The sequence below is a fragment of the Hesperophylax consimilis genome, chromosome 9, assembly GCF_061612785.1.
Source record: "Hesperophylax consimilis isolate HC1 chromosome 9, BYU_Hcon_1.0, whole genome shotgun sequence".
NCBI lineage: Eukaryota > Metazoa > Arthropoda > Insecta > Trichoptera > Limnephilidae > Hesperophylax > Hesperophylax consimilis.
Genome location: NC_142844.1, coordinates 19,824,616 through 19,851,806, shown reverse-complemented (window position 1 = coordinate 19,851,806; position 27,191 = coordinate 19,824,616). Strand labels below are relative to the sequence as shown.

At 33.5% G+C, this 27,191-nt stretch overlaps 1 protein-coding gene across 2 annotated transcripts in view; it reads left to right on the top strand.

Moving 5' to 3' along the window:
• LOC149421024 (uncharacterized) overlaps nucleotides 1-27,191 on the top strand; it is a 44,923-nt gene continuing 17,732 nt past the window's right edge. For both annotated transcript variants that reach the window (XM_089635336.1, XM_089635337.1), the window contains exon 1: nucleotides 1-1,097. In XM_089635336.1, the coding sequence (XP_089491462.1) occupies nucleotides 318-1,097 (780 nt within the window). In that variant the 5' untranslated portion in view covers nucleotides 1-317. The remainder of the gene's footprint in view (nucleotides 1,098-27,191) is intronic.

Sequence of the window (27,191 nt, the reverse complement as noted above, 5' to 3'; positions counted from 1 at the left end):
TGTCGTGCCGAGCGCTGCTACCGGCTTCTTTCCCGTGGGTGTGGCACGTGCGCGTGCCTTTCCCTTTGCGTAAGCGTGTTCGATTCCAAAATAACGCGCGTTTATTTAACACACCGCATAAGACTGAACACTTGCATTTTCACTAAATGCAATAAAAAACAAACAAAAACATATTTGCAAAAATTTGAACATTATTTCTTTTAATGACTTAAAATTAGACTACGGACCAAAAGGAAATGTTGTTTATTACACAGAACTTATCTCATTGGTAATATAAAATAAATCAGTGAAGCGTAATTTGGGTACAATATATTATAATGGTATGCGAAAGACTCCCTTCATGCAGGATGGTTTATTTTAGTTTTAACATGTTTAGTGTGAGGCGAGTGGTGCTTGTTGTATTTCTGTGTTTGTGTATCACTGGCAGTATTCCCGGAGGGCTGACCGCTGATAGTTCCACAACACGGACATTCAACAACCACAAACAGAAGTTGGACAGAAAACAGGCGATTGACGCCGAAATTAGCCCGCCAGCGAACATAGGCTCCGGAAATCAAATCGAACTGGTCAACAAACCGCAATTAAGACACAGCCGCTTCCACAAGTTGGATTATCTGTTTAAGAAAATATCTAAAAATGAGGACGCTACTAAAAAACACCAGAAAGTAAATCCTGACTTACCTGCTGAAAATGGCTTGAAAGGATCAATAAAAAAATCACCAATAAGTGAACTTGTAACCGAAACACTCTCAACGGAGATAGCCATGAAAGCCATTGAGTTAACAGAAAACCCAAGAAAAATCCTCACTCGCTCTGTACCAGCCAGGTTTTCTTCAAGGGTGAAACATCCCGAAGACTTCGACGATGAGAAGGAAGACGGTTATGAGGAAGACTACGAAGAAGGCGAAGAAGAAGAATATGATGAAGAAAGAGAGGAACAAGCCAAGTTGATCCAACGTGAAGCTGAATTGAAATCGCAGAATACTGGCGATCTGGTTAGCCATTACATAATGGCAGAAGACAAGTGGACAGACACAGAACCAGATGCTGACTTCATCAATGACAATCCATCACAGGAGGATTACGAACAAGATTGGGTAACTAAAAAATTATCTTATTTACACACCTATTTATTTGCATAATCTTTCTGCTTCCTACATCCCACATTAGGTTATAATACTGATGATCGAGCACCACCTATAGTGTATTTTTTTAAATTTAAAAGCGAATTGGTAAGATTTATTACCCGGATCGCAGACATTAAAATATAATAACATGTTTCCAGAGCAGACACGCATTATTGGAACTTCATATACTAAGGTAGTTAGGCAAACGTGCAGACGATTTTTAATGCTGACTTTTATTATGATATCATAATCTTTTTAACGGACATTAATGAACTATAAATCAAGACTAAACTATCAGATATTCAGATGATAGACAAAAAAATATCTGTAATATTTGAAAATTGATGATTTACTATAGGCATAAGAAATATTAACCTTTTCAGTATCGCGTATAATAAATTCCAGATGAGCAACCTTGCAAATATATTGTAATTGTATACTGTTAGATGTTTTCATTACATTTTAGTTAATAATTGCGCTATCGCAGATCGAATTTGGCGATTAATTAACACACGGAAAATCGACATAAATCTTCCGTCTACCATGTATTTCTTGTGTAAAGTTATTATAGATTACCTATTTTAATAGTGGGTTATTAAATATTTATTGAGGTGAAAAACAAGCATATTTTTTACTGTAATATTAAAGTTTTAAAAATTTAGCAAAATTTTTTTTTTATTTTTTATTATTTTTGGATTATGTTGCGAGGCTGAAGATAGTGGGGAGGAGAATAGGAAGGTAGGGAATTACCTGGATATTCATATATAGTCATTAAACACGGCTAAAGCCATTTCAAGCAACGTTTTAATTAGAATTTGTTATCTTAACAAGGTGTTAATGAGAGTTTCTTCCACTCTTGAACGTGCCACAAATATACTATATATATTGTTAAAATTAAACTTAATCAAATACAAATTTACTTGCGCACATCGGGATTTGAACCTGCGACCTCCGAATTGCTAGTCAAGAGCCTTACCCTTCGACCACGGAGGCGATTAAGTAATTACATGATATTTCCAGATTGAAGATCTATTGTTAAATAAACAAAAACAAAAAACACATTTAAACATTACCCTTCAAGCTCGAATGGATGCGCAATTAACGCAATACATAACTCAATGGTTATGAGTTAATATTAGTAAAAGACTAACGCAATAAGTACTCACTACACTTACGCGTTGCCCATTTTGAATAATGGGCATCTTAATATTATTGTACGTGTGCACAAAGAAACGATATTGTTGAGATCTGTACAAAAAAGTGATTTTATTGTGAAACATTACGAAGAAATGTTTGCCCAAAGGTTGTACCTAAACAACTATTCATAGAATTCTGAATGGAAGTTATTAATTTATTTTCCGCAGCATCTGCAGCAAAACTTGTTTGAATGAAGAAACTTAATAACGGTCGGACAAAACACTTTTATCAGTTTGATGTGCGCTGTAAAGAGCATTATTTGCAAAGACTAGACTGATGATGGCCTTTTCGGCTAGGTTTTTCTTTTCATTCATTATTTTTATTCCTAAAGTTTTCATGGTAACTGGATAAATTCAAAAAAGTGACAAAACCGAACACGATAAAATAATAGTTGACAAAACAGAAAATGACAAAATATAAAATGACAAAACAGTACATTATAAAATAATAGATTAGAAAAAAGGAAGTGAATAAAATATTAGATGACAAAAAAGAACATGATAAAATATTAGATGACAAAACAGAACATGATAAAATAATAGATGACAAAAGAGAACATGATAAAATAATATATGAGAAAACAGAACATAATAAAATAATATGACAAGACAGAACATAATAAAATGATAGATGACAAAACAGAACATAATAAAAGAATAGGTGACAAAACAGAATACGTTAAAATAAAGATGACAAAACAAAACATGATGAAATAAAAAATGACAAAACAGAACATGATAAAATAACCAGTTTCTTTTGGCAAGTTTCTGGAATGTGTAAAATTATTTATATATTTTGATCATTATTTTATAATAATGAATTATATTTTTTTTTTAATGTATTTCCGGAAAAACTAAACTTGGTAGAAATTTTGAATGACAATTTTTTTTTAAAAGTTCCTTTCATATTAAAATAATTTTTTTTTTCAAATGGATAAGGGGCCGTTCAAGTATTATGTAAGCACTATAGGGGGGCAGGGGGGTCTTTGCTTTGCTTATTTTTGATGACATGGGGGGGTGGGGGGGTCGAGATAGTGATTACGTCAGCACTGCTCAGCAGTAGTTATTTTTTTTTACACATTGGCAACCCACATATTGTCTATGTTTGAAAACCGAATACATATTCCCCCGAATCCCCATTCCCACAAATAATTAATACGTTTAGGTACTCGCTTAAAAAACAGAATAAATTAACAGAAAAATGCATATAGGTACCAATTTTTACGTAAGCATGAGAGGGGGGGGGGTAAGAGTTTTGCTTACTTTTGGTGACAAGCGGGAAGAGGGGGTAAATAATTGTAATACATCTGCTTACGTAATACTTGAACGGCCCCTAATCACACCGGTGCCAAAGGGATCAATGACGCTAGTTCCTCGGATCATCTTCCGTTTGAAATACCGGTAGAACAAACAAAGGAGACGTCTTACCTTTTTTCGACAGATGATAATGAATCTTTTAAAGCTCCGTAGCTCATTAATCTCACCGTAGAAACGTTTTCTATCGTTGCAAACAGATGTGACGATTTTGAAATTCCAGTTAGAAAAAGCTGCACAAGTTTGCAAATTAGAGCTCACCATTCGAGAGTTTAGACTGCAAGTGAATTTGAACTACAAAGTATGTTGACCTCGAACAGTTAAATGCATCCCAAATGGGCATATTACGTAATAAAATAACACTTAATCAGTTTATGTAGGTAAATTACTAACTTGTTTTACGATGATTTCATTTCCTAGATACATTTTGCAAATCGAGTTTAAAACGCTGCCGCCCCGATTCGCAAGTTATCTCATAAATTAAACGTGACTAATTTACAATCTTTAGTTTTGCTAATTCCCGATCGTGCATACTTTTGCCTGGTCGAGGTTAAGCCGATGTAAATGTCAAGAATTAAAATGATGTTTAAATTATTGTCAGGTTAAATTTAGTTTAATTTTTATTTCTCATACCATCGATATAATAATGGCAGCTGGCCCATACTCTTACATTCTTACTTATAAATATTCCAGCGGTGAAAAGGGCAATATACTGATCGCGTTCAAATTTATTTATTATATTTTAATTATTTAACGCCCATAAGCCTTTTTACAAACATAATACACGTAGAAAATTTACAAAACATCATACAGAAATAACAAATCAGTACCCACATATAATAAATATTAGTACAATAAATACTTAAATTACTTAAAACAATATGTAAGCTATATTTTGCAGAAACATATCAGTTACATAAACCTCTAATTATTTTTGCTTTGATGTAGGATGGAGAGGTTTTAAATATATCGATAATGTATATGTATTGGCAGTTGGTTGAATTGCGCTAGTGGAGAGTGATATGAATATTAATTTTAGTGCTATGTGTAGTTAAATCTTTACTCATAATAATAATATTCATGGTGAATCGTGAATGGTAGCAGAAGTCGGGGACGCCCGAGGAAGACATGGCACGACCAAGTGAATCAGATACTTGAGTCGGGCGATGTCAAGAGTCAGAACAATAGAAGAGTATGTATGAGACGATGTATGAATGTGAATGAGGCAAGGAGTGTGTGCCAAGACCGAGTTGTTTGGCGGTCCGTCCTCTCTGCCTACCCCTGCGGGGAAACGGCGTGATGGTTAGCTAGTTATATTCATACAAGATTTTTAGACTGGCACCAGTTTGTTCCAAACCTCAAAAACACGGTCATTGTCGTATTTCGCGTTTTCTTGCTAACTTCTCGTTTCTTCCTATGACATTTGTAATTTCATTGATCCGGTCTGTTAAAAGGCAAGCCAAAAATGTGTATATTCTTGGTATACCTTATATTGTAGGTAATAGGCATTACATTCGCTCGAAAAGTTCGATTTCAAGCATAAAACTGTTTTTTATTTATTGTTTAAAATTTAATCTGTACTTATATATACATAGTATTATACTGTATTTTTTAAAGTTGTTTCCTTTACACGTTCATAAATTTCCATTGAAAAAATGTTTTTTTTTGTAGCTTACATTTATATTTTTTATGGAGTAATTTATTTTTTTATTTATATTTTACGCAAGCGAAACGATAGAAAACCCTTCAATTTATCTAAAGCATATTTTTGGTATTCATAATGTACACCAATTTGTTATAAAGATTAATCAAAATAGTGATTTAGCATTAAGCTTCGCCTTAATCGATATTTCAAATTAAAATACTCCTCTGACGCAGTGCTGCAAATGGGTATTACTGCTTTTTTACATTTTCACTGCGCGACCGATAGATATTTGTCAAATAAACCAGATTGGTAACAAAGTTCGCGATCTCCGTCTTACTACGATCGTAATACGTTCCTATACCTGTGGGTAGGGCCGTTGAAAAATCTGTTAACTACTAATACGCGCGTGATTATGAGTAATGTTTTCTACTAACCCGTTATTATCCCCCCGTATTATTGATTAAGACGGCATCAGTTTGTGTGAGCAGGATTGCGAAAATTAATTTTATAATTATTAGAAATTAAATATCTTAGATCAATTATATAAGAATATGATATTAATCTACAAGTATCTGTGCATGTCGCCGAAACATAAACTGATCAAAATACAACATATGATTTGAAATTTTCATAGCCAAATAAATCTACCGAAAGTGTATCACAATTGTAATCAGGGCCGGCTTAGTGCAAGCGCAATTGGAGCGGTCCGAACGGTGGGCGCCGACTTGCCAAGGAGCCAAGGCGCTGATATTAACTAGCGCCCTTGTGGTTTTTACTTTTTTTGGCTCAGGGCCAGCCCTGATTTTATGTCGTATTTAAAAAAAATAACGTATTTATGCTCGCTGTTATTTCTGACTTTTGGAAGACCCTTTTAATGAATTTGACCGGATTGATTATTATTAATTTGATTATCTACAAAAACCAGTGGCGACTCGGGGCTAAGCTTAAAAGTTCTTGGTTCCTTGCAGATACTGCCTTAGAAGAATACTTTCATAGTGTCATTGGGCTTAAGGCGATGCACCACGTCGTGTAATATTTTGAATCGAGCCGCCATCAATAACACTCCTTACCTAGATGGCGATAAGGCTTAATTTCCCCCTTAACACCGTCCAGCTGTTTTGATTTAGGCAAGAAAAAAACATGGCCAAAAAGAGCCTTTTATTTTACTTTGTGGATGCTCAGGCATAAATATTTAAATGTTTTCCCATCATTTTATAAATAACTTAATTTTCCACATTATACAATAAAACCATAACCGAAAATGGGTTCGTAAGTAGGAAATTTTGAACTTTAAACAGTTTTCATAGGCCTTATATTTTTTTTTCTGGGCTTGTAAAAAATACTCGATTATTTCAAAGGCCAAGATGTACTCGTATTTATACTCGCGGTATTTATTTAAAGCATCTGAAACATTTCTAGGCGACCAAATTTTCAAACCAAAAACACATGATTTTACATGACTACGTTATTTATAATATTTTTTCGCGAGTCAAAGTTTAATAACCAAAAAGGATACATTTTATACGAGATGTTATAATGCTCTGCATTTTTATTGATAGAGGAAGGAAAACACTATAACTTGTTGAGTTAAATGCAACGGGCAAAATGTGTATCAAAATTAACAACACGCCCTCGGTAAACAAATCTTTTAGTCTCTGAATAAATTTACATAATCATTGGCAATTTTAAACAACAGTTTAAATAGAACATAACTCGACAGTTACAGGAGCGGCGCATTATTGAATTATTTTTTAATGGAAATTTATTTACACTAAATATAAACATATTTGATAACATAACTGTTCCGTAACGCCAATTGCTTTTGACAGGCCGTGTACTAACCAATCGTATCGTCAGAATTTGAACTGTATAGTTTAAATTTCGCACATGTCAGCTGGATCCACGGAGGCCGTGGGCCGAGCAGTCGCACAAAAACCGTTCGTCCCGTCATAACAACATTGCCGGTTCCTTATCGAAATAATTATCTTACGTATTTTTTATCGCAATTTAATCTAAAATAACGAGTGCTACCAACCACGCTAAACGTTCCAGTGCTGACAGATGATGCTCACTATGCAGATTTCACCATCTCCTCCCGGTAAGTTGATTGTGAATTAACGTTATGCATTGTGTTCTCGCATCGCCTGTCACAAGCTATATAATTAATTTATACTTTATCTGTGTGGAATAGCCCTGTAAAGGGCGGCTATTCCAACCCCTGTTCGTTTTTCGAACAATAACAGAGTAATAATTCTTAAGGCGATGCCATACGTAGGAATGCAAAATCATGTGTTTTTGGTTTGAAAATTTGGTAGCCTAGAAATGTTTCAGATGCTTTAATTAAATACTGTGAGTAGAATACATCTTGACCTTTGAAATAATCCAGTATTTTTTATATAGGTCTTTTTACAAGCCCAGAAAAAAATAATGCATAGGCCTATGAAAACTGCTTTAAAGTTCAAAATCTCCTACTTAGGAAACCCATTTTCGGTTATGATTTTATTGTATAATGTGGCAAATTAAGTTATTTATAAAATAATCGGAAAAAAATAATATTTATGCCTGAACATCCACAAAATAAAATAAAAGGCACTTTTTGGCCATGTTTTTTTCTTGCCTAAATCAAAACAGGCGGATGGTGTTAAGCGGGAATTTAAACCTTATCGCCATCCACGTAAGGGTTGTTATTGATAGCGGCTCAATTTAAATTATTACACGACGTAGTGCATCGCCTTAAGTATAATATACAGAATTTTTTTCTGTTTCATAATTGTGTATTCATCTTTTTATTTAAAGATGTACCACATAAAAAGCTATGCTTGTGTGTATGGGAGAGGGGTGTTATTTCTTTTGTTATTAAGACCAAAATTATCACTCTTGCTGTACCATTAGTTTTAATTTTAAATAAAAAAAAATTTGTGTTTCTTATAAGAGTAAGAAATTGTTTTTTTTTTATACAGTATTCATTATGTGTATGTGTTTGGAATTCTTTAAAGCTGTTTTTAAAGGATCTTGTATTTTCTAGTTATTATATAATTTTGTTCTTTGATATTTGTAGTTCGGTTGACCCATGTGTTATCTGAGATTTTTTCTGAATGGTACCATTTTATTTCAAATATCTTCTTTATATGCGTGTTGAGTGGTATAGGAACAAGAATAAATGGAAATATTTATTTTAATTTAATTTTCTGTCCTTAAATTCTTTAACTCTTGACAGGCCAAGATGCCAAACAAAACGCCTGTAACCAAATGGGTCTTCCGACGACACCAATCTACCTTACGGAATAAGACCGACCGCGCCTAGTTTGGTGACCGAAAAATCTTGAAATTATTGTGAAGATAAAATTATCAATCAATAATTACAAAAAAGAAAATACATTTATTGGTGAAAGAACGTTGTTAAAATCATCTTCAATCTAACCGTGTAGTAAAATGGGACAGTATAACAGATTAATAAAACGTAACGATGTTTGTTAAAATTTACGATAGATCCGATGTTCTGGCGGTATCTCTCTCGACGGGCCTGTAGTCTTACACGTACTATATTACACAATAAACAACCTGAGGTCAGATCCACGCACTTGCATAATTGAATGTCAAACAGATCGATGATTCATTAATTCATTTCTAATCTTCAACGACTCTGACTAATTCTCGGAACTCGTTCACGACTTTTTAATGAACGGAAATGCTATTTGCATTTCAATTCGTCTGTATTCTTGTAGGGTTATTTTGCTCAAAATTCAATCCCAACATTTCAAATTGAAGGGTTTGATCGAATAGGTGCCGACAGTAATACAATTTCACATCCGAGAATCAATTTTAATGAACGAATTAAAAAACCTTTTTTGAGTAGGTATTTTTTCGTAATGATACTAGAAAATTAAAATTTTCTTAAAAGTAAGGAATTAAGTTTATAAAATAGAATATTAGCTTGCCTGAAGCAGCAAAAACCCTCGAAAGCTATGGCGTCATGAAATGTGTAAAGCTTTTCCTATTTAGTTTTTTTGGGTCAAATTAAAAATGACGGCCTCCGTGGTCAAGGGGTAATACTATCGACTAGCACACTGTAAGTCCCGGTTCAAATTCCTGCGTACACAAGTAAATTTTATTTGATATTTGTTTTTTCGTAAATTACTCATTAACAATAATATATATCATATTTGGGACAAGTTCCAGAGTGGAAAATACTCTCAGTATCGCCCTGGTGTAAGACAACAATTCAGAATTTAAATATTGCTTGAAATGGTTTTGGCCGTGTTTGGTGACCAGATCTGAAGAGCTAGGTACTTCCCCGCATCCCTCTTCCCCATCTTCTTCCCCATCCACTACATTCAGCCTCACAACATACCCCAAATAGAGATGCCATAGTCTGGCTTCAGACGATTGGGAACAGATCTTGTGTGGTTTCAAAAAAAAAATCTTTTTCAACTCAATCATAACTTTTTTCCCATCATAAAGGTGAAAATTTGGCCTCGCGTCCGATAAAGTATGTTTCTGAACTTGTCTTTGAAAATTTTCTTCTGAAATCATTAAATTTGTAAGGAGGTACCTAATACTCAATTATAAACCATATATATTTGATGTAACCTTTTAAAAATTTCAAATAAGATATAATTATACAATTTTCCCAAAGAAATTACAATAATTGATTATCAATGACAATAATTCTTATTTCAAACATTCTTCAGGTTGTGTACCATAATATTGATTATTACGATTTGAGAGCTCGTAGTAGAACCCATGCTCATGCGAACTCTGGTGGGATAAAAATGTATTATCGAACACGGCCACCATCTTGAACCGAAAACGGAACACCAAACAAATTTACAGATAGATGAAATGCCAAACGGTCTCTCGTCAAACATTAACAGCCAAATAGCTGTATAGAATAATAGCAACCCATGCCTTTTATTAAGCTCCTACATCGAAACATTATTGTTTTGATATATAGGTAATATAGATATAGTGTCAATGGCAATGAGCTCGGTTGTTGGCCTGTTTTTGTTTGTTGAGCTCGGTTGTTTGGCACGTATTATATTTACCAATCTCAGAACAGATGTACAAACTTATTATATATATTGCGTGCTACCGGTGGAAGCATAATAGTTCGTCGGTTCGTTCAAGGGAGTATGTATGGGGGTTTAATCTCTGTAATGTAGAGATCCCAAAAAACTTACTAATTCATTTTACAACTCCCCCCCCCCCATTTCACTTTTGCTCCACCACCCAACATCAATCCCCCCTCCCTTATGATCGAATCCCTTTATTTGAGTGTTATAGCTACACCCTTGCGTTATATCATTTTAATCGTAACTATTTGATAATGGATTTGATAGGGAAGGTAATACATAACAAATTGCTTTCTTCTGGATAGTAATTTTTTATTAAATATTTAAATTACGACAAAATTCGTATAAAATTCGTTGAACTGGGAACTATAAATTTTATGTTTTCTTGTGAAAGCATCGAGATTATTTATTACTTGTAGGCATTTATAACTTCACCACCTCTTGAGTAAACTAGTAATTCTGTGAACTGTAGACTGCGTAATTTATTAATTTATTTTTTACGCCCTTAGGTCTTTTACATAAAACAAGTATTAATAAATTAAATTATTTAGTGTATTTCAAATAACATAATATAAAAAATAGTAATATTTTTGTTCCCAGCTACACGAATGGAATTTGTAATTCAACTTATCCATAATGTTGATTATTCCGATTTGACAGTTCGTGCGTCAAATCGGAGCGCGCTCTCTCGGAATAAAAGGTACCATCAAACACGGCTACCATCTTGGCAGGATTGACTGGACTCCGAACAGACTTTGTTATTAATTTAATTTAATCCTTTAATTTAGTAACTGCTCGTTTAGTTACTATTAAGATGACAGTAAGCTGTACATTTACCTACTTGACGAGTAGCGTTAGTAAGCGGCGGTGAAACAGATAATAAAGCTATTAGTATGCTGTGTAGGTATCTATAATTGAACCTGTCAATATACCTATCCCTTTCTCATGTAGCTATAAATAGAAAGAGAGCATCCAACGGAACTCTCAGCGGCAGGACCACAATGAAATAAAAAAAATCTCGAAAACGACATAATTATTAATTTCAGTTAATTCTTATTTTAGAGCAGGCAGGATGAAGGAGTTTATATAGTTATGTAAATACTGAACTATGTAAATACAGACAAAGCCATCTTGGTTTTCTTTATTTGATTTGTGTTTTGTACTGCCGTGGTTTTTTCTCCTGTTATCTCAATTGCTTAGATAAAGAAAGTTAAATAAATACATTAAGAGATAAAATAAACTTATAGCATATCCTTTTGATGAACCCGATGAAAACATTTGCCCACACAAACCGTACAAAGGAAGATTGGATACTTAACTGTACACACGTAAAATACAAACATTAATATTAGGTAATATAGGAACTTATCCGTTATTTTAAGACACACAAAAAACACTCATTTCAGAACAAGTATCTAGTTAATCCCTGTATTATTATACAATCTCAACTCTCTCCACGATTCTTTGTTTGATTAACTTATTTGTATAATAAAATTTTGCCTGTGGCGCAGTGCCCATTACCTGTTAGGGCGATGCCATACGTAGTAATGCAAAATCATGTGTTTTTTGTTTGAAAATTTGGTCGCCTAGAAATGTTTCAGATGCTTTTTAAATATTGCGAGTAGAATACATCTTGACCTTTGAAATAATCGAGTATTTTTTTAGATAAGTCTGTTTATAAGCCCAGAAAAAAATAGTGTATAGGCCTATGAAAACTGCTTTAAAGTTCAAAATCTCCTACTTACGAACACATTTTCGGTTATGATTTTATTGTATAATGTGGCAAATTAAGTTATTTATAAAATGATCGAAAAAAAATTAAATATTTATGCCTGAACATCCACAAAATAAAATAAAAGGCACTTTTTAGCCATGTTTTCTCCTTGCATAAATCAAATCAGGCGGATGGTGTTAAGCGGGAATTTAAACCTTATCGCCGTCTTCGTAAGGGTTATTATTGATAGCGGCTCAATTTAAAATGTTACACGACGTAGTGCATCGCCTTAACACAGCAAAATTATCAAGTAGTTTAAGGCGACATACGACTCTAATAACAGGGGTTTACTCGACGCTCACATTTTAATAATTTCTGATGAACGTATTACTAAAATCGCAAATGTTTCTAGAGAGATCCCCATGTATGTAAGTTATTTATATTTAAGATTAAAAAAATAGGACTTGACAATTAAAGTATTTTTTGTAAAACGGTTTGTAAAATTTATAAAACGTTTTTCAACTATAAAATTAGCGTTATTTTACTTAATATTGTTTTTACACGACTTCATCACTTATGCCGTTAAGATTCCCACTTTATTTTAGAGTTTGATATGGCAAATTCAACCGCAATCTGTCCAATACACCAGGGCCGCGAGTCGCATATTTTTGTGCACGGCTGCATCACATACGTCGTTAAGATTCTGGCTTTATTTTAGAGTGTTGTCTCGCCTTAAGCAGTCAATAATGAATATATTCATTACATGTATTTATAATCGTCAGGGCGGGGCTTGGCAATAGCTTTTTCCGGGGCCTGCGGGTTTGTTGATACGCCACTTGTAAAATATATCTTCCGGACCATCGATATATATGGGCTTAACATTTTGACCAAATCTAGTTTCATTTCCGATGCCTTTTCTCAAAGATAGAGAACATTTTTGTCTTTTTAGAACGAGTTTACTCGTTGGAATGTGCATATTTAGGATAGTATTTTATTTTATTTACAAGCACATAATATATTTTTACGTTTATCAGTTCGATAAATAGGTACAATCAGAACTACAAACCAATGGTCTGTTTTGAAGCAGCATAAACACATGAACGATGAGCTCTGGCGTACAATATTTACCCATGTTTTCCTGTCTGTAACTTCAAGATGCACGAAAATATGTTGAGCTGGCAATAACATTACCAACGTGAGCTATGGAGCTTTGAAATTTCTGTTTTACTTTTCAAAAAATAAAATTAGGCGCGACATTGTTAGCTCAATATTTTTCAATTATTCAAAATCCTGCTGTAACTCGGGCAAAGCCGGGAAATGACTACTGGGCAATAGGTACCAGTTATATAATATACCTACAGCTTTTTATGCTCTTTCTACTTGTGTTGAGTGGTTTCAAGATAACGCGTTACGAGACTCATAAAAAGGTCATAAGCTACAAGTAATAATGTTTAGTGTTTTAGTTTATTAGTATTGTTTTTGCTGTTTTTATGTTACGAAGTGATATCAATGGCGTAGAGACATACTCGCGAGCCCCAGGGCAATATCTTAAACGAGGCCTAACCTCTCGCAAATCAACAAACAAGTGAATAATTTTAGCCATCATGCAATTCCCAGAAGGGTAAGCAGAAGTGGTGGAATTAACTGTGTTTTGGCATACGCATTAAACGGTGACCGGATAAATCATCACAATGATAATTCATCACATCTTTAAAAAGTTACATAAAGTCATGGAAAGTGATGAAACAAAAACTTTTTTAACTGGGTTGAGTAGGTTAGGTTAGGTTAGGTAAGGTTTTTTTTTCATCGTTTCTAAAGACTTTACATCACTTTTTAAAGATGTGTTGAGTTATCATGGAACCGCATTACACATACCTCCAAACTGGACAATTTTGTTGAACAGTATCAATTCGGATATATTTATTTATCACTTTTTATCCGCTGTTTTTGCTGCCGGTCTAGTAGGTAGGTACCTACTTTTAAAATTTATTTTACATTTCTGCTTTATGATAGATGTTTTTTTTTCGTTTTAAGCATTTCCTTCATTATTGTATCTTTTTCTTTCATTTTTGCCAGGTCTATCGCCATATGCGAAATATTTCCATGATAGAGTTTATTTTCTTGGAGATTTCTATTTTATTTTCTTTCGTGATTCTTGTTGAGCTATCCTCGAATAACGAGGTCTATTTGGTTATTTCCTTCTTGGCTTTATTTATATACTCATATGTGGATCGATTTCTTCTTCCATGTTTCTTCCAGAAAATATCAATATTAATGTAATTATTTTTTTTAAGTCGTAAGATGAACAATTTTGATATGTTTTTAAAATAATTTTAAAAAATGAATTGATCGTATCATGTCTTCAGGCTATCTCTCCGACTTCTTTCATCGACTCACGAGTGATGTATTCTCCGGAGACAACTTTTTCTGTCCATCTGCTCCACATGTCAAAACCATCTAATCCTCCCTTTATATCTTGTCCGTTATGCTTTAATCGGCTTCTTTTCTCTAAGGATCTCCACCCTATTTTAATCATTGTTTTTTTTTTTTTTTTTAATTCCTATATTTTTCCCAATTTTTACATTAATTACATACAATATATTATAAATCAATAAGAATAATGGGAACCCACTAAGGCGCAGCCTGTGCGTGGGTAATATATTTAAGTTATTATTTTATTGTACCTAGAAATAAAACAAATTGTGGGCATAAATAAAAAACAAGATTACATTTTGTATTAGCGTTTTGTATAAAAAGTGTTTATAATAGTGTATAGTGAAGTTATAAGTGTTTAGTGTAATATATGGTGAATATTTTATGAGAAACATAAATTGATTAAAACAAATTAAATAAAAAAAGTTTCAACTGCTGTATCGAAAAGCCATAATTTTAATTCTTTTAAATATTGAGGAAGTTTAGTTATCACTTGAATATTTTTCGGTAAAAGATTGAAAGTACGAGGTCCAATGAAACTGCAGTGTGTTTGCATTTGTTTTACACCCATTCGCTTTTTTATTGCTGTTCTGGGTTCTGGAATACGTACTACGCTACTGCATTATAAGAAGGCCTTACTCACCGAATTACCATTTCACCAAACACATTATACATGGTGTCTGGAAACTCATAGTACACGAAGGCTGCTGGTGAATAAATACATCACATAGAGAACCCCAAAAAAACTTCTTTGTTTGCGATTTCTTTCGTTTTTCACTCTTTTTTTAATTTTTTTCCAGCAAATAAAGAGTTAAAATTTTTTTTTGGAGCTGTGCCTATGTTTCGTCGCATTTAAAATATGTTAAACAGCTGTTACCTATTCTCCTCTTAACAATCGATTTTTTTTTTCAAATTGGACCTAAACTACTTCGGACTAGATTTACTCGACTTTTTTAAAACGAAAGCTCAAATAAAACAAAAAATAATTGTAAGCAATAATTAGTCATCCGAAATACTAATTCAAATTGAAAATATCCCTTAATAAATACTAATTGAACCCGTGCCTTCTGATCACGATCAATTCCCGTTGGCGGCATTTATTTTTACTCGGGAGATATTTTCAATTTGTATTAGTATTTCGGATGACTAATTATTGCTTATAATTATTTGTTATTCTTTATGCTACGCATAAAACCTTGTCTTATAAACGTTAGTTTATCATTTAAAAATAATCAAATAAAACACACAATAGTCACACCTTGAAGTGAAATCGACACCAAATGTGATATAGATTTACCAGTTTCCCGCTTGTATCACGAGTTTCCAGACACCGTGTATATAGGTAGAAAATAGGTATATTAAACTCGAGTAAGAATATTTAGTTGCCTTTTTGACACCAATAAAGTTAATAGTTTTCCGGGAATTTTAATGTTCCTAGATAAAATTCAATTTACCTTTGGTAAGAAAATCCATAAACATACAATAATACAATAACGCTAAACTAATAAGCCTACAAAGTATAAATCGTTAAGTGACTAGTCAGTATTTAATGCTTCTAACGTTTTTACCCTTTCTCAGCTTAAGCATTTCAATTTTTTTATATTGGTATCACCGTAAGAACACTTTTTTGTTTTTATAAAATGAGCGCTCCTTTCCTAAACACAAGCACCAGCTTGCATAGGGAAAGAACTGTATTTGTACACTGCAAAATCTGTTGTGTAAAGTATGTAAAAAAAAAAACTACCCAATAAAGACAAAAAATTGAGTACGTACTTAAGTAGGTACTGATAGAAGTTAACCTTAAAATTTAAACTCGCGTATTTGGAATATGTCTTTTTTACTTATTGTTCATTAGGTTAGCTTTAAGAAATACACTTGGTTCTTTATATTTTATGAATTAAGGTGTTTTGTATTTGAAATTTGAATTTGCTTATAAACGTCATGCCTTAATAAGGCAAATAATTATTATGTTTCCTTCATTCAGCACACCGCTACACAAGCAAGGGTCTTTTTTTAAATTATTAGCCAATTTGTTCGTTGCATTTTCACTTTCAATTCTTAATCAACAATGTTTTAAGAATATTTATTTTATTTTGAGAGCTTTATAGGATCGTTATTATTCTACCTCAGTTCTATTTTCCTGATATTTTTATCCAAAATCCAAAAATCTCTTTTGAATGACGATCGTCTTCAAATTTTTATTGATGATTTCTTCATCTCCAAACCACAGGTTGCACGAATGTTGAAAGTGTTGTGAAAATGCTGGAAGTTCATAGTAAACATTGCGAGACAAGAGCAAAATACGATTATTATGATAGTTAAAACATGAGCATCAATACAATAATCGCAATATTATAACATTAATAACGCACTTGAAACTATTGGAAAATTGGCGAACTCCGTGTTTCGTTATTTATAATGTCTTTCTTGGGCGTCTCTGACTTCTTCCAGCATTCACTACTGTATACCATAATTCTACTCTTAAAAAACATAATTTATTATTTTTTTATATTATAGAAACATGATTTACAGAGATGAAACAATATACAGGAATAAGATACTGTTGGGTACCTATGACATGTTTCCTTTTAATGTCTGCTAACTGGTATGTTTATTCCTTAATTACAAGGTGACTTGTGTAGTATATAGGTGTTTGTGTGACGTTTGTCATGTATGTGTGAGTGTTTGTGTGTGTGTGTATCTGTATGTGTGCGCATTGAATAGTTTAAATTATTGACATGTTGCCACGTTTGAATTTGGGCAGTGAATCCGAAAAAAAGTCAATGTTAGAGTTAAGACAAATATTATTTAGAGTATGAAGAGCTCGGTTAATTGGCGAATTAGATGCTGCATTTGTTTTATAATTTAGCGTGTGGAATAGCACTGTGTATCGTGTACGCCTCAAAGGTATTACATCGGCTTTTCGGCCGTATTCTATTCAGGTGCTCAGATATTACGTTAAGTATTGCATGGGCGTCACCGAATTCTTCTACCACTCAAACCACTTTATAAACACTCCTGGCACTAATAAGAACAAACTTTTGAAATTTTCAGCGATATCGGTTGACTACTTTTCGAGTTTTGGGAGCACAAACACAAGCAGGCTATTTTTTATATATTACTAGCTAATGTACATTGCATTGCTCGACTTTTTTCTACTTTCAATAAATTTAATATCCATGACCCATGACTTCCGGAAGAAATCCTCTAAATGATAGTGAAAACCCTATCAAACTCCGTTGCATATTTAGAAGAACTAAGCGCACAAACAGACAGACGCGGATAGTGACTTTGTTTTATACTATTTAGAGGTTACATGATTAATAATTGATTAGGTAGATAATTATTTGTAAATTCCAAGAACAAAAATATAGTGACAACATTAGTGTTATCCGTGTGTATGAATCATGTCATTCAATAATTCATTTATTTATGACAACAGTGAATTATTTTATTATTATCTGTGGTTGTGGTTTTATTGGTGAATTGAAGATAAAAAATTGTACCGGCTACAAACAAATACGTACTAGCACCTATGTAGTTACCTAGTAAAGTTACAATTTAAATACAATTTTTCCAATAAGAGGTGTTATTTTGATATTCAATCGTAAAAGATCAATGGTTTCGTTGCTTGTGTGGCACGTAGCACCGTATTGTTGAAAGCAAACGTTGTCCAAATCAATACCATCCAATTCCGGCCATAAAAAATCATTAATCATCTCTCAATAGCGCAATCCATTCACCGTAACTGTTGCCCCAGCATCATTTTCGAAAAAGTAAGATCCAATGACTCCGCCAGACCATAAACCTCACCAAACAGTCACACGTTGAGGATAGAGGGGCTTTTCAACAATAACTCTTGGGTTTTCTGAGCCCCAGATGCGACAATTTTGCTTGTTGACGAAGCCACCGAGGTGGAAATGGGCCTCATCACTCAAGATGATTTGCATTTGATTCACTCAAGTGAATTTTAATAATTTCAGTGCGTTGATGAAGCGTGTATCGTTCCATTTTTATTAATGGCGTAGTTTCTACTTGTCAAATGTCAAAAAATAACAACTTCAAAGGTAACATCTACCGAAATAGCGGGCTATTCAAAATAACACCTCTTATTGGAAAACCCTGTAGAATTAGCACCTATGTAGTTACCTAGTACCTACTATTGAAATTGTAACTGTTATTTTAGCTGACAATGAAGCAGTAAAGGTTTTACGATGAGCTCTGGCGTCATTAAATTGATATGAACATATTATTTTACATTAGTGTGTTTACATTTACGGCAATCGCTAAAGCTGTTCGATAATATAACAATGATGAATTTCATAATATATACTCGTATGTTAGTGACAGACCACGCTATATTCTTGTGGCTTGGTCTATTTCAGCACATCGCTCGCCATATATTCACATTGGAAGTGGATTTATTTTTTTATTTTTTATATTAACTCCACACAGGAGGCCCTGAAGAAAATAATTTCCCTCAGGGCCTATGTCATCTTTGGGGATGCTGTGTGGAGGGTCTTTTTGTGGAGAGGAAGGAGTGAACATGGGTCTTGAAGAGTCCCATGTTGTAGGAGGGAGGAAACACACAGGCCGGCAGTTCGTTCCACAGCCGAGCTGTTGAACTTAAGAACGAATCGTAGAAGCGACCCGTTCTCATGTGACAAATGTCAACTGTGTACAAATGTTGGGCGCGCGTTTGGCGTGTATCCCGACTACGCACCGGTGCCGAAGGGATCAATGACGCTAGTTCCTCAGAGCATCTTCGATTGTAATACCGATAGAACAAGGACAGCATACCTACCTGACGCCTGTGCTCTAAAGATTGCAGTCCGTTTGTTAAGATTGGGGAATCTATCAAACGGACCGCCCGTTTTTGCACAGAGTCAAGGGTTTTTTTCAGGTATTTAGGGGCTCCGGACCAGAGATGGCTGCCAAATTCGACAGTAGGGCGCACTTGCGATTTGTACAGGGTCAGTAGTTGTGTATTATTAAAGTATCTGCGGGCCCTGTACAGTACGCCCAGCTTCTGAGAGGCCAACTTTACTCTGGCTTCGATGGAGCCCCCGTACCTGAGCTGGTCACTTATAGTTATACCAAGCATATCAATGGAAGGCCTGTTCGGAAGATTGCTTCCGTTGAAGGAGGAGAAGAGGAGGATTGGGAACGATATGCAGAAATAGGCAAGGCCATGATGCGTATTGCGTAATGTTATTTCTGAAATAATTAAAAATTTTAATTAAATTAGATTCAATTTATTTGTAAACTAGCTGTACCACGCCACGCGTTGCAGTGGATCAGTCTACATATCTGTGCAGATAGACAAATAATAGCGCGTGTTGCTTTTACGTCCAACAGATGGCGCTGTGTTTTTAACAAAAAGTACGTATTCACCTGTCACAGGTGACAACTACAATATCATCTCATAATGTCAAAGGAATCGGTGTAGGACTTTCGGAGATTTAACATTTTGAACAAACGGACGTTATATTTTATAATGTGAAACAAAGGATTTGCACAGTTTTTTTTCTGTCTGATTTGTCTTGTTTACGCTTACTTATTGTCACTAGCGGAAGAGGGACAGCAAGTGCATGTAAATGTAAAATAATATTGTTAGGAAACTTACAGCATGTCTTATTTATATCGGTTCCAGTTCGATCGGGGGTGCACGATATCGCGAGTGAAATTATCTCAGTTTCTATTATTTTGAGTTCGCATCGTTATTGATAGATTTGTTTGTGTCAGTTTTGTAATTATATGTAATTTCTTCGATTGAAAAAAATCTCCAAATAACTGTTGTTTAATATGTTATAGGTATGAAAAAATTCAGAGCGTCTTTAAATGTAACTTAAGCATTTGTCGAGAGATTTTTACTCTATTTCAAATGGTTCGTGTTTTATCAAATATTTACACCATTTCCGCTTAATGTTTGTCGTTTTTTTTTAATTAGCGCGCTCCCTCTAACATTCGTATTTGCATATCTTTCATTCAAACCATCTTTGAACGCTTACTACGGAGCGTTAAAGCTCAAAATCTACTATTTACGAACCCATTTTGGTTGATGTTTTTTTGTGTATTTGGCACATAAAGTTCTTTGGAAAATGATCGTAAAACTTGTAATAAAATAACAATACTATTTATAATATATTATTTACAGTGAGTTAAAAAAAGTCATTTCGGGAAAGACAACATTAATTAACAATAAAAATTTAAAACTAAACTTTATGTAACTATACTGAGCATCCAATAATTTTATTCATTTTATTTTTGAACCTGTAATATTCCCCCCTACATAACCCCCCTGACCCCCTCCCACGCCATACGAAAGAAGAAGAATATGTTTTCCATGCACCCAAACAAGAATCTTCAATGGCATTTAACAAAACACAACCTGTGTTCATCTCAGAACTTAGAAAAGGTCACCTCTAATAACCTGGTCACACACGGCAGAGCCATTTGGACTTCTATTTGGTCACGTAACCGAGCCGAGGAGTCGAGCCAGTTTGACCTAACTATATCCAATGATGCAATGCCGCAAAAATGAAAATCGGTAGGTTATCAAATATTTCAAGGAATTTTTCCGGAATATTTTAGGAATGGCATCACTAATTCCGTCATCATCGAGTGAATAACTCGAACTTGTGAACTGAAATCTTATATGGGTACATAAAATAGCTTATTTTTTCACAAATATTCATCATAGGTTTATTTAAAATAAATATTAAAAATAAATAATGATTAATGATTAGTTATGGTTCAAATATTGTTACAATATACTGTCAAATTACCCATCTGGTAACACATCTAATACTTATTTTTTCTTTAATTTTGAAATATTTTGTGTTTGTATGTAGAATTACTTTATGTTTGTGATAACCCTTATGTTTGCTTCACTCTAATGTAAATTGTTAACCTCGATACAGGCTTAGTCCTAGTGGGGTTGATTTTTATGACAAAAAAAAGTGTTTTATGTGTAGTATATGTGGGTAAAAAGAATATTTTTTTTATTGAAAATTAATAACAAAATAATAAATGAAATATTTTACAAAGGTTTATTTAAAATTAAGTAGTAAGAAATAACATAAGTACATAAAATAAGTATATATTTTCTATACCGTCCAAAACAAAGTACTGAATTTTGAACTATTTTGGCTTGGGGATTGCACACACACGACAGAATCGGCAAGCTATTGGCTCGGAAATTTGCCGCATACGGCCGAGCCGTGCTACGGTTTTTTGACTCGGCTCGGTGGATTTCGGGCTCCCCAAATATAACTGCCGAGCCACATCAAGCCAACTGAGTTCCCCACACCCGAAGAGTTTTGGCTCGGCGCGAGTAATTTGGCTTATTTCGTATATGGCTCGCTGGCTCTGCCGTGTGGGTCCAGCTTTAGGTTGTGTTGATGTCCACCGTGGAAATTCCGACAGCAAAAGTTTTGTCAATTTATTTTTTTATTTCTTTAGTATCTTATCTTAGATCTATAGATTCCTTTGCCAAAGTGTTTTTATCAATTTTAAAATGACCGGAATGGAATTAATAAAGGAATGAATTAAGCGAAAGAAAATATACATATTTTAAAAGATCGTTCTCGATTTCTAAATTCAGGCCTTAATAGTAACTGCAATTAATGTAAAGCATAAAACAAGTTTATTAGTAAGGCAGTATATAAATATTTTAATACACGGCCTCCTTGGTCGAGATATAAGGCTATCGACTAGCAATCCAAAAGTCGCGGGTTCAAGTCCCAGCCTGTGCAATTTTATTTTATTTATGTTATTTCACAAAAATTATGTATGGTATATCTGCGGCACATTCCAGAGTGGAAGATACTCTTGGTATCGCCCTGGTAACCTGACAACCATTCAGAATTGAAAAGTTTCTTGAAATGGCTTTAGGCGTTTTTGGAGGCTAGATCTGAATAACCAGGTAGTCCTCCATCTTCCTTTCCCCCATCTTCTTCCACCCCCCAATACCTTCAGCCTCACAACATATTGAGGATCGGGGATGCCGTAGTCTAACAGGCTCCAGACAATTGGAAACATTTAGGACTCTGAATTTTGATTGAACGATGTGAAAATTTATAACGACTTTATGGAAGGTCTCATTTGTTTGCAAATCCAAAATTTTCCATACATATTGACGATAGCATAAACATTTGCATGTTTCAAAAATCTTCACAGATTTCAGAAAGGAGGTTGTTGAATAGAGAGATAAAAAAACTATAAATATTCTTCGTTATTTTTTTTAATCATAAACTAATGTTTAGAAGACAAGGTTTCTAATTATAGCACAAAGGATACCAAATTATTATAAGCAATAATTAGTCGCCTGAAATATCCAAACAAATTGAAAATATCTCACCTTGAATTGAACCCGCACTTTCTGATGTCCAATCAGTGGGAAATTAATAACAAAGCCTTTCCGACAAACATAAAGTTGGTTGTTTACAGGTGAAAAAAATATAATAAGCAGTAATTGTTGATTGAAGTACTAGTATGTATTGAATTATTTGGCGTGTTGGAAATAAGCCGACGTCCAGAGCACCTAACCGAAAATCAGAAGGTGCAGGTTCAATTCCCTTCGGCGTCATTTATTATTACTCGGGAGATATTTTCATGGATATTTTAGGCCACTAATTATTCACATAAAAAGTACAAACTCGTAAAAAAAACAATAACCAAAGATGCCTACTATTTTTATTGCTGAAAAAGTGTATCCAAATTCCAATCGACACAAAAGATTTCAGCATTCTTATTAAAGGTTATCCGTTTTCAATAAACTTTATAACGTTTTTATTGCGCTATTCAATTCAGTGAATGTCTCCTGTATTGATAGACGACGCGCGACGGATCCATTCTGGGAATTCATAATAATCTCATTATTGCTACTTGACAAGATGCGTTCATTCATATTATCACAATAAGAAAATGTTATAATTTATGATAAGTGCTAGTGATGCAACGGTTCTTATATTAAATTTTCATACCATTAGTGTAAAATGCAATTTGATTCAAATAGAAAATGCGTACAGTTGAAATAGTTAGTTAGGAAAAACACAAATCAATATTATTCATTTTATTTCAGATTAAATTCTTTCGAACTTAAGTGGATTTAAGTTGTTATTATGGAAACCAGTGTCCCTTTCTAATTTCTAGACAGTTATAGGTACAGTTACTAAAAAGGACAATATTCTAATAATAAAATATTCAGTCCTATAAGTACATTTCATAATTATTTCGATAATATTTCATTCTCCTGTAGATTTAAAACAAAAACAAATATTTGCCTAAAAATTTCTTTAAATCACATATTAATATGTGATTTAAAGAGGGGTGATTTAACTACGTAAGACCTACGGGCAAGACCTCATAGTTTCGTATAATAATACATAAATGGCACCACAAGTCATTGAAGCTTGTCAGTTGTATATGAAATGTGTGTTGCATTTGTCATTGTGTCAAGGAAAGAATTTATATTTTTTGGAATCAAATGCAAGGTATGTGCCAAAATATTTTAGAAGCCAGTATTCAACTGCGTATTATACCGAATGGCCGGGGGTAAAGTGCGCTAACTCTGGGGGAGGGGCGATTCTACACGATTTTAGAAGAAAAAAAGAAATTCCAATGTTTTAAGGTCGTTTTTAGGTTAAAAAGTTGAATTGTTTGTAATGGAAAATAAATATTCTTCTGTGGAAAAATATTTCTGGATGGGAAAGTTATTTATATTTTTTACTTCTACCATCACGTATCAATGTATGAATCACCTCTCGAAGTTAGTGCACTTTACCCCCGAACACCCTGTATAAAACCCAGCATTAGCACGATTGGCGTTATATTGTTCGATTACATAGTTTAAGAGGAAGCTACAACCAAAAATGTGTATATTCTTGGTAAACCTTATATTGTAGGTAATAGGCATTAAAATCGCTTAACAAACGGAGTCTAGAAAGTTCGATTTCAAGCACAAAACTGGTTTTTATTTATTTTGTAAATAATTTTATAAGAAAGCAAAAAAGTTAATCAAGTGAAACTGTCACAGATAATCTTAGCTACAGTACTGTATTTTTTTAAATTTGTTTCCTTTACAACGATAACAAATGAAACGATAGGAAAGCCTTCAATTTATCTAAAGCATATTTTTTTGGTATTCATAATTTACACCAATTCGTTATAAAGATTAATCAAAATAGTGATTTAGCATTATAAGCTTCGCCTTGTCATCTCGATGGACTTTCCGGCCAGCCGCCATAACTGTTTGTTTGGTCAGTGCTTGTAAACGTTTATTTCGATTGTGAGGTAATATATCTCACTGGGACTATTAAATATTGAGTTCCACCTAGCTTATAATATGAATACATCCTACTTACTTTAGGTTATTTTATTTTCATTATTGATATAAATGGCGTTGTATCACGATATTGGCTTTTGTTAAAGTACCTATTTGTAGGTTCTAGTGCCATGTTCAAGAGGGCTTGGCGTAATCTCCCTGAAGAAACTCAGTGTCAAATTCACCCACCAACTATAACAATAGAATAACAATGAAACAGTCCTATCTCATGGATTCCAGAGATAGACTTGTTTTGAATCTTACTTATTCAAGTAACTATTATGACTAAGTTGCTAGAATCATAATATTTGCATCACCAATAATATTAAGTATGTTATATCTTGTATTGTAATATTATTGCCATTATTTAATGCGTTTTATGAACTCACTACCTATTCGCTGAATAATTCAGCGGACGAGATGTTGATTGCCTGGTTTTATACAGAGATGTAAAGATAGATAGTTTGGTGCCAACATTTTATTGAATAAACATATTAATTTTAATAATCCGACGGTGCGAAGTGTAAAATAATTTATACATATTTTTGTTGCCTCAATGATTGTAGACAAGTTAATCACCCAAGTAAATCGAATAGAAGACATGTGTTATTATTATTTTTACAAGACAAGGTTTTTATGCATAGCAAATTATTATTATTATTACAAATAATAATTTGTAAATAATACTATAAAAATATAAAATTATATAAACACGTAGCACAGTGGCTTAGTGCACTTGACCGTCAATCAGAAGGGTGTGGGTTCAATTCCCGTCGGCAGCATTTATTTTTTTCTCGGGTGATTTTTTCAATTTGTATTTGTGTTTCAGACTAATAATTATTGCTTATAAAATTATTATTTGTTTATGAAGCCAAACAGAAAACGAACGCTAATCCGACAAGTTAAATAGGTAATCACAAATAGTAATCATCAAACATAAAAAAATACTAATTCTTGCTACCTGTGAGTCCTGCGTTACTCTGGTTGAGTGAACTCAAATTTGCTTTGAATTTATGTGTCATTTTTCAATGCAGACAAGTACCTACCTAGCTATATATTTTTTTTTACAAGAAAATTATTTTAATATTCTGTTCTATATTTGAAATGGTCTGCGTTTTTGTAACTATCTAGATATAAAAAACGTGCTCATTCGAAAGGTCCCTACCTAAATTTCTTATGGTCAATTTGTCAAGAAAGGCATATCCCGTGGCAAATATTTTATAAAAACATTCAGCTTTACAAATCATACAATAAATATTATAATATATTGTTTCACTAAATATTAATTACAATTATTTTTGATAGATTTTAACAGCTGCTGGTTTGCATGGCTGGAATTGCTACATTGTTGGCAGTTGGTATGACCTAGGCAGGGCCATATTGACCTCTTACAAGAAACTAGTAATACCGACTTTCTTACTAGATTCTTGTTTAATTCTATTTGCTAACTAAATTCTTACGAGTGGTCATTATGGTCATACTTATATATTATTTGCTAATACATAATTTAATTTGAGGCCGGCGTCAGAATATACCACTTCATATAACAAACCTCAGTTTCAAAATTTTAAATTGTGTTAGGTAGGTACGGATAATCCGCGGGCTCTTCTTGTATGAATACGGTTTCCCAACAATTTTTTTTTTTCTGGATGATCTTTGAATGTAGTTATAACTTTGTGATTATCCATTACAAATAAATGAAGCAATGTTGCTTTGTTTGAATTTTGAATTGAATTGAATTTTGAACAAATATATTATATTACAATCCCATCTCAGAGATGTTCCCTTTCACCATCCGTTCCATCTCCTCCCCCACTCTTCATTCATCCCTAGTCACACCTCCACCCCCACTTCAACACTTATATTATGTTCATGAGTCACATCGTGTACTTTTAACTGCCGTTAGGTCTGCCTGGCTATCAAAACATATACATGGTGTCCGTGGGTAAAGTGCGCTAACTTCGGGGGTGATTCTACATGATTTTAGAAGAAAAACAGAAAAATACATTTTTAAAAATTCCAATGTTTTAAGGTAGTTTTTAGGTTAAAAAAACAAATGGAAATTGGAATTTCGAAAAAAGTTATTTTTATTTTTTACTTCTACCATCATGACCCCCGGACACCCTGTATACAACATTTTGTTTACCATACTAGTCTTCTTTCGTCAGTTCATATCGGTCTTCGACGGGAGCAATAACACTATTCACTTATAAGCATATAATTCTACCGAGTTATAGATTGATTTATTGCGTGGCTGTCATAATAATTTGTCAAGATGCTTGCAATTCAAATTTCACTTCCATTTGCTTCTACAGAATATATAGGTACCTCCGTATTTTTGTATTTATCTCTGCGATAGTGGT